This window comes from Mizuhopecten yessoensis, unplaced genomic scaffold (assembly GCF_002113885.1).
Source record: "Mizuhopecten yessoensis strain PY_sf001 unplaced genomic scaffold, ASM211388v2 scaffold6113, whole genome shotgun sequence".
NCBI classification, from domain to species: Eukaryota; Metazoa; Mollusca; class Bivalvia; order Pectinida; family Pectinidae; genus Mizuhopecten; species Mizuhopecten yessoensis.
The window spans coordinates 299281-308729 of record NW_018406386.1 but is presented as its reverse complement, the minus strand read 5'-3'; the positions used below and the strand labels follow the sequence as shown (position 1 = coordinate 308729).

General features: G+C 37.5%; 1 protein-coding gene across 3 annotated transcripts in view; it reads left to right on the top strand.

The window, feature by feature from the left end:
- LOC110451512 (UBX domain-containing protein 8-like) overlaps window positions 1-9449 on the top strand; it is a 68310-nt gene that overhangs the window by 11691 nt on the left and 47170 nt on the right. For all 3 annotated transcript variants that reach the window (XM_021499576.1, XM_021499575.1, XM_021499574.1), the window contains exon 4: window positions 7474-7593. In XM_021499576.1, the coding sequence (XP_021355251.1) occupies window positions 7474-7593 (120 nt within the window). The remainder of the gene's footprint in view (window positions 1-7473; window positions 7594-9449) is intronic.

The window sequence follows — 9449 nt, the reverse complement described above, 5'->3', positions numbered from 1 at the left end:
TACAGGCCCTCTGGGCCTCTTGTTTAGAATCAGAGGTGCTAGTTTCAAATACTTTTTAGTCTTAAATCTGTATGCTAGATATTGAATAAGGTGGTTTTATTGTTTTTTGTCACTTTGAATAATATTTCTGTTCATGTTAAAAACAAAATCAACTCTCTGTATAAATATATCAGGTGACCGTTAAGGCCCATGGGCCTCTTGTTTAAGTTTCTTTGTCTATGCAGTGAATGGCAGTTTTAATTTTGCCTTAATTAAGTCAGCAAGCAAACATCGCAAACAGCATACATATCCATCTTGGCAAAGCAGAGTGTAACACTGTTTCAGGGGCACTGATGAGTGCTCCCTTCCTTGCTGAGTTATAATTCTTTGGTAATTTTCTTTTTCTGGAACAAAAAGTCCTACAGCTTTACTGATTACTGCCTTAATATACCCTTTCTAGTACAATTTATTTACATAATTCTGCATGTTTTTTTTTTTTGAGGGGTGAGGGTGGGGGAAATACCGCCCCATGGCAGCTCTCTTGTTTATTGATAAGTAGGTAAAATAGAAAATTGTTTTCTTTTTCTGAGACAGATATAGACAAGTATCAAACAACACACACGTTTATAGATCACTCCTGTCTTTCCCACATCATAATGTACAGGATTGGTTCATTCTAGGAAATACCTGATTAAGTATCTGTCAGTGTCCTGCTTAAGTAGCTAGATCCTGAATCTGCACACAATATGAACCGATGACACTGTATATTTTGTTTCTAACAGGACATAATTATTGTACTAGTAACATATAACAGCATTGAAACATATCATTCATGTTTAAAGTGTGGTTAATTTTTAGCTCACCTCGCCCGAAGGGCCATGTGAGCTTATGCCGTACTCTGTCGTCCGTCCGTCAACTTTTTCTTTTGAACGACTTTTATAGAACTGGAGGACCTAGGGTCATGATCTTTGGCCAGTAGGTACCTAGGATGAAGTGCTATAAAATTTCTTATTAAAATGACCTTGACCTACTTTCAAGGTAACAGGGGTCAAATATGTTAAAAACTTCAAACAACAATATCCTAAGAACCATTTGGTTTAGAGTCATGATACTTGGGTATGTTATGTAGACCAGCTGTAAATTTTCTTTATAATAAGTTTTCTTTATTACAGTAATGAGGTCAAATGTCAACTTTAGGTGCTAGCCCGAGTCAAAGGTCAACGTGGGTTAAAAGCTTTAAAATTAAAATTTCAAACAACAATATATTAAAAAGTGTTAAAGAGATGTTAAAATGTCTTGTGTTTTAGTTACCAAATTTGGTCTGAAGTATCTTGTATGTCAGTTTCATGTAACAAAAGAAACAGGTGAGCGATACAGGCCCTCTGGACCTCTTGTTTCAGATATAATTTTTGTACCTCTGTATTTTCCACAAATATTGTGAACTTTTTTTCATGAAAGGCATAAGTACATGTACATGCAGTGTCTGCAGAAAAAATTGCCATTCTGATGAGTTTACTTCAGAAGAAAAAATAATTGAACTTCTCAATTAAGACTAATTATCAATTAAATGTTCTGCTCATTAAGCTCTAAAATAAATCAATGGTGACATGTTTGAACCCAATTGTCTTGTAGGCGTGTTATAATTGTACCCTTTAAATGATGTTTATCTTAAACAGTGCTGTTTTAAATGTTCACTTGTTCATGTCTTGTCAGGCCTCAAACAGCTGCTATAAGGGGCTGGTAGAAAAAAAGTTACAAAAAATAAATAAAAAAATGTTGCATGCCTTAGTTAACTAATAAATTGTGTTAAAGTATTTGGTATTACTATGTGTACAATCTGTATTGTAATTAGATTTGATTAAATGTTTATTGTTCTTTTGTAAATTAGGCAAAGTAATTTGAAGGCAAATAAAACAACATATTTAAATGAACATATAAATGCAAATTTCAAAGTCAATTAAGTCCCTAACTATGCATTTCTGCCTGACCGACTGAAAGACGAGGTAAAAGGTAACAGTATATTATGATATTATTTGCTTTACAACATTAGTATGAATAATAATTCCCCCCCCCCCCCCACCACCACACACACACACACCTTTTGTGGTAGTACATTCTCACAAAGCTCTCTAAAGCATCCCAAGTTTTTCTGTATCAACATTTAACCTACTTAACAAGAACTAAGGCATCATAAATATATTATCTAGTGTCTGAATGTTTCTGTATACAATGTCATAAATGACAGATATTGGATTTAGGTTATTTATCTGCAAAGAATTTTAACTTGTAAGTCAACTCTGTATAACAAAGCAAATACCCACAATAAACAGGATCTGGATTCAACATTTCATATCAAAATGACATACATTTTGTTATCAAGTGACAGGACCAAATACAATAGCCATCCTATAGAGAGAGATCGGTACTAGAAAGGGGAGGGTTCAGACAGGTTTTATATGTATAGTCATATTGAAGTATAATACCAGGTATAAGTTATGTGAATATGGGTTTGTTTGGCTTGAGGTTATACATTTGTTGATATTTACAGTAGGGCTGTCACAATATATCAGAAAACAGGTATATCGCAATACATAGAGAATAATACATGCCTTTTTCCATATCACACTCAGTATCAGCCCGTTGTATTCTGTTTATTATATACCTACTAATAAAATAAGGATGGATCTTCTATCTTATGATCTACTTTTCTTTTGAAATTTTGAAAAACAAAAAATTCCAAAAGGGGTTTGATACGGGTTTTGCGGGCTGATACGGGTTTTGGTGTGTGATACGGCGACAGCTGATATGGGTTAGAGCAATTGTGACGTAGCGTATATGTACAAAAATCCCGTATTTATTAGTAAGTATGTAATAAATAGGTATATCGTATCGTACCACAATGCAGAAATGAAATATTGCTGTATCGCAATATTTTTCAAAAGCACATTTTTATATATCTGCTATCTTACTTTGCAAATTACTACAAGTTCTGACAGATATGCCAATAAGCATAAAGCAGGCTTTTAATAGTTCAAATTTTGTAATCGATGGTTGGTTTGACAAAAATCTTCCAAAATCTATGTAAAACATATTATATATGATTAAGTTTGATAATATTCTGACAACAACTTATTATAAAATTGAGCACATCTTTCCTATGACAATATATTCGGGAAAGTATCGCAGTATATTCGTTCTGTATTGCAATATATCGGGATACACTCTTGGCGTATTGTGACACCCCTAATTTACAGCGTGTCACTGACATGCACTCAATAACCCAAGGTGTTGTAACCACATGGCAGCCATTATCACACACTCGGACTTCTATTGTATTTTCTAAATGTGACCCAATTGGTCAGATTGGTCGAGTGGTTAACATTCCAGCCTTCCAAGCAGGCGGCGGGAGTTCGATCCCCGAAGTCGCTGTACACATGGAATATTCAGAGAAAGTGTTTTTTCTCCTGCCCACACAACTCCAACAACCCAGGTGGAGTAAAAATGGTCTGGGGTGGGTGTTGCGGTATCTGTGCTGTAGCATTCAAGTGAGGTGGCACTATAAATGATACCGTTGGAAGCACGGTCCCACTACAAACAGAACACAATACATCTCCAGCACACACACAGGCATACACACATGGGGAGATATTAGCCAGGTGGCATAGGACTAGTAGTTAGTGCCTGATAAGGCAGCTCCTGCGAATTCCTCAATATTGTATTGATTAATATATATTCGGACAAGAATTGTATATCTATGAACTGTAAGGTGCTTTAGAGTGGCTTATGTTAGCTAGATAGGGCGCTATATATCAAATGTTGTATATTTAATTGGTAAATTCTGATAGTTTTTGTCAAGCTAAAGGCTGTTCCAAATTGTTTATCTACCAGAACAGCCAAATGATAGGCCACTTGCATTTAAACATAGACGGCCACCGTTATCCTATGTACAATTGAAATCTGTTGCACAGTTATTATCAATGAATTGAATTTGAATTTTCATTGAATAAAAAATTACTGGTAATATGAAAAATAGTTTTGTGTTTTAATTAAGTATTGTGCCATCTATTCAGTTTCCTCGAGATCATGCTTATAAACCTGAGCATTAAATAGTAATTCTTTTAAATAACTTGTCCTATATTCCTTATACCTTATTCGACGTAATAAGGGCACCTGATCTATAAGCACACCTTTTTTTCTGGGAAAGAGGATGGATATGCTAAATTAGAACCCATAATAAGGTTGCTTATACACTCCCTGATCTACCAATATAATCTTCAGTCTTTTGACCAAATTCAGACTGCCCTTTAGTGTTTATATTACTATGCAATATATTTAATATAGACAAGTTTTCTTGCATTATTTTCTGATTCAGGATTATGCCAATTGTCTCTGTAAAGTTATTAGTCCCCTACCGGTGAAACCTGGGACTATATGTTTCCTCTTCATCCGTCTGTGTACGTACATACGTACGTACAGTACGCACGTACAGTACGCATTCCTTGTGGGATTTGGATCAAACTTCACACAAATACAAAGGACCATAATATCTCGGACAAGTTCGAATTTCAGGATTGTCAGGTCAAGGTCACTGTTACTATTTTTAGAAAAATCCTTGTCGGCGCTCTAGCAGCTTCATTCCATCAGAGATTTTGATCAAACTTCACACAATTACAAAGGATCATAATATCTCAGACAATTTTGAGTTTCAGGGTTGTAGAGTTGAGGTCAAGGCCACCGTTACTATTAATACAAAATCCTGGATAAGTCGAAGCCAGTGATGGACTGATGATCGAGATATAATAATCGAACATCGATCAATTTGTCCTGTTTGATCCGATTATCGATAACAAATTCCATAATCGATATAATCGGTTCATGACGTATACTGAACTTAAAGTGTCAAATGCGTATGTTATACACAGTATGCATGGAAATTCATTTATTCTGATTTTCTTTTTTACAATATGATTGATGGTAATGTAGAATAGAAAAATTAGATTAAATTCAGGTACAAGCTAATTGTATACTTTTCATTTTCCCAAATTAACACCAAAGGACACCATTTTTAGCTCACCTGGTCCGAAGGACCATGGTGAGCTTATGCCATACCGCAGCGTCCGTCGTCCGTCAACTTTTCCTTTAAAACGCTACTAGTACTGAACGGCCAAGTAGATTTTGACTAAATTTGGTCTAGAGTATCCTTAGGCCAAGGGGACTCAATTTTGTATAAACGGTGGGTGTGGCCCCCCTGGGGGCAGCGGGGCGGGGCCCAATAGGGGAAATAGAAGTAAAACCTTGAAAATCCTCCTTCTACCGTAGGGATTAAAGGATTTTATCCTAATTTAATCTGGAGCATCCTTGGCCCAAGGGGACTCAATTTTGTATAAGCGGTGGGTGTGGCCCCCCTGGGGGCAGCGGGGCGGGGCCCAATAGGGGAAATATAGCAAATTCTCTAAAATCCTTCTTCTTCTGTCGGAATGAAAGGATTTGTTCCATATTTGGTGTGGAGCATCCTTGGGTAAAGGGGAACCAATTTTGTATAAATGGTGGGTGTGGCCCCCCTGGGGGCAGCGGGGCGGGGCCCAATAGGGGAAATAGAAATAAAACCTTTATAATCCTTCTTCTACCATATGGATTGAGGGATTTTATCCTAATTTAGTCTGGAGCATCCTTGGACAAAAGGGACTCAATTTCGTATAAACAGCGAGTATGGCCCACCTGGGGATAGAAGGGAGGGGCCCAATAGGGGAAATAGAGGTAAAACCTTTTAAATCCTTCTTCGACCATCGCGATTAAGGGATTTTTTCCATATTTGGTCTGAAGCATCCTTGGGTGAAGTGGAACCAATTTTGTATAAATGGTGGGTGTGGCCCCCCTGGGGGCAGCGGGGCGGGGCCCAATAGGGGAAATATAGCAAATTCTCTAAAATCCTTCTTCTTCTGTCGGAATGAAAGGATTTGTTCCATATTTGGTCTGAAGCATCCTTGGGTGAAGTGGAACCAATTTTGTATAAACTGTGGGTCTGGCCCCTCAGGGGCCTGAGGGGCAGGCCCAATAGGGGAAACATAGCAAATTCTTCAAATACCTTCTTCTTCTGTACGAAAGACAGGATTTTGTCCAAATTTGGTATGAAGCATCATTGAGTGAAGGGGAACCAATTTTGTATAAACGGTGGGTGTGGCCCCCCTGGGGGCTGGGGGGCGGGGCCCAATAGGGGAAATAGAGGTAAAACCTTTTAAATCCTTCTTCGACCATCGAGATTAAGGGATTTTTTCCATATTTGGTCTGGAGCATCCTTGGACCATTAGGGGTCTCAATTTTGTATAATTGGTGGGTATGACCCCCCTAGGGGAATAGGGGTGGGGCTCTGTTTGAAGTTTGTTCTCGCTATATCTCAAGTACTGGATGGATCTTTCTGAAATTTCATATGTACTTACAGCACCTACTATGGAGTGCTATATCTTTACTTCATACCAATTATTTTAAACATATTCAGGTGAGCGATACAGGCCCTCTGGGCCTCTTGTTATAAATCATTACAGTGTAATAGCTAGCGGGAGCCGGTAGGGGACATGTATTGCTTTAGCAATACTCAGTATGCTTGTTTAATTTGTCCTTTGAAAGATTGCGCAAATGTTTTAAGTCCAATTGATCCAAAACACAATAATTTTCATTATGATTTATCACTCACTTAATCATCCCATAGATCTGTTTGTTCAAATCTGACATGTCAATAGTGGTTCCGTTACTGTTAAATTCAAGATTTTTTGTCATTTCTAAAACAGTTTTTTCTTCACTTACCTCATGAAATTACTACCTGTAAAAACTGTCATTACCGCTTGAGTCTATGCCATCCACGATTGGTTTTGCAGTGATCACATTGTCAGTCATGATTGTCTTAGAAAACTCCCACAACATCATCATTTATCACATAAAACTCCCACAACATTATCATTAATCACAGAAAACTCCCACAACATCATCATTTATCACATAAAACTCCCACAACATTATCATTTATCACAGAAAACTCCCACATCATCATTTATCACAGAAAACTCCCACAACATTATCATTTATCACAGAAAACTCCCAAAACATTATCATTTATCACAGAAAACTCCCACAACATCATCATCATTTATCACAGAAAACTCCCACAACATTATCATTTATCACAGAAAACTCCCACAACATCATCATTTTCCCCTGGAAACATGATTAGTTAGCACCATATTAAACAGGAAGTTCTGTTGCTGCAAGATCTTGCAAAAACATCGCAGATGCATGACTTGCTTCCGTATCGACAACATGGCAACTGTAACTAAATCTGGGAGGCTTGTTTGAATTGATACGAACATGGTCGTTTTGGGCCAGTTTGAGCATAAATGCACCCCTCTTGTGGTTTTGTAAGTGCATAGTGTACTTATTGGATCGAATACAGTATTGTTTTTTTATTTCAATTTTCATTTTGCCCATCTTTTCTAACTGTAGGCAGAAAGTTACAAGGATCGTATCCTCAGACCAAGAGAGGAGGCTAAGAAGCGACAGAAGGAAGAAGACTACTACAAGTTCATGGGTCCAGCCTGGAAAGGGGAGGGACAAATCCTGGGTGTAAGTGATCAGCATATGTTTATACTTATTATTTCACAACCTTTTGTTGTGTCTATTTGTTGGCAAGCTCCTGACAAGATCAGAGGGAATTATGTTTCTGTCCATTTTATTAGCTCACCTGGCCCGAAGGGCCAAGTGAGCTTATGGCATGGTGTGGCTTCCGTCGTCCGTCCGGCGTCCGGCGTCCGTCCGGCGTCAACTTTTTACTTTAAACAACTTCTTCTCAGTAACCAATAGGCCTAGGGTGATGATAGTTGGCCAGTAACATGCAGGGATGAATGGCTACCAATTTTGTTCAAATAAATGACCTTGACCCACTTTCAAGGTTACAGGGGTCAAATATGTTTTAAACCTTTAAACAACTTTTTCTGAATAACCGAGAAGCCTAGGGTGATGATATTTGGCTAGTAGCATGCTGGGATGAAGAGCTATAAAGTTTGTTCAAATGAATGACCTTTGTCTTTTTTCAAGGTAACAGGGTCAAATATGTTCTAAACCTTTAAACAACTTCTTCTGAATAACCAAGAGGCCTAGGATAATGCCAGTAACATGATGCTGGGATGAAGGACTACCAAGTGAATTACCTCCACCCATATTCAAGGTCACAGTGGTCAATATATGTTTAAATCTTTAAATGATTTGTTCTGTATAACCAAAAGGTCCAGGGTAATGATATTTTTCCAGAAGTGTGCTGGGTTGAAAGACTATAAACTCTGTTCAACCTAATATTACAATGTCCTTGTTCGACATTCAAGGTCACAGGTGTCATATGTTTAAATATTTTAATAGGTTCTTATGAATGAAACACTGATATTTTGCCTGTAGCTGTATTTTAGTCCACTTTTGTAAGATTACAAGTGTGAGATTAATACCAGGTGAGTGATGCAGGCCCATTGGGCCTCTCGTTTCATCACACTTTCAGACTCTACAGTTGATCCGATATCATAAAAGCTACTGTTTTGATACTGTTGTAAAAGTTCAGATAAAATGTACATAGTTAACCAAATTTATGCTATGTCCAAAGTTATAGAGCACAGTCATTACATTTTTAGCATAAATTCAGCATAAATGTACCACTTGATGCAGCTGCTACTGTCCATGACCTGATGTAGGGAAATATTTATTCTGAGTGATGAAAACATGTTGATAGGTGTGTCCCTATTCAAATCTAATGAGTATTGTTAAAGTCTGTTAAAGAGATGCTACCTTGAAGCAAGGCTGCACTGTCTGTTTCAGTCTTACAATGCTTCCAGGTATTGGCCGTTGGTCAGTGGTTTTTCTCCTCAAATTTTGGGTTACCCAAGCTGCAATATACATGTAGTAGAAATGGACTGGGTCGATCATCTGCAACCAGGTAACTCAATTGGTAGAGCGTCTGTCTAGAGTTAGGAAAATCTCGGGTTTGAATCCCGGTCTGGCTGTGCATTTTTCTCGCCTGTTACATCTAAATATATATATTTAATTATATATATCTGCATAAGATATGCAAACCTATTTTGATGAGTGGATGTATGACTGAACAGTGATACAGGGTTTGATCAACAGCTGATAGAGTAAAGGAGTTATAATTGCCTATGTTAACAGTGGTCACGTGGAAGCCATTCATTATTTACCAGCTCACATTAACAATGGCTGGTGTTATGTGTGTATACCTCTGTCACAGTAAAGATGTAGGTTCTAGCTCGGCTGTTGTGTATCTGTTTCTGGTGGAATAGTATAGATCTGTCACAGAATATTATATTCTCATAGCTAGATCTGTCACAGAATATTATATTCTCATAGCTAGAAATGTCACAGAATATTATATTCTCATAGCTAGAGATGTCACAGAATATTATATTCTCATAGCTAGAGAT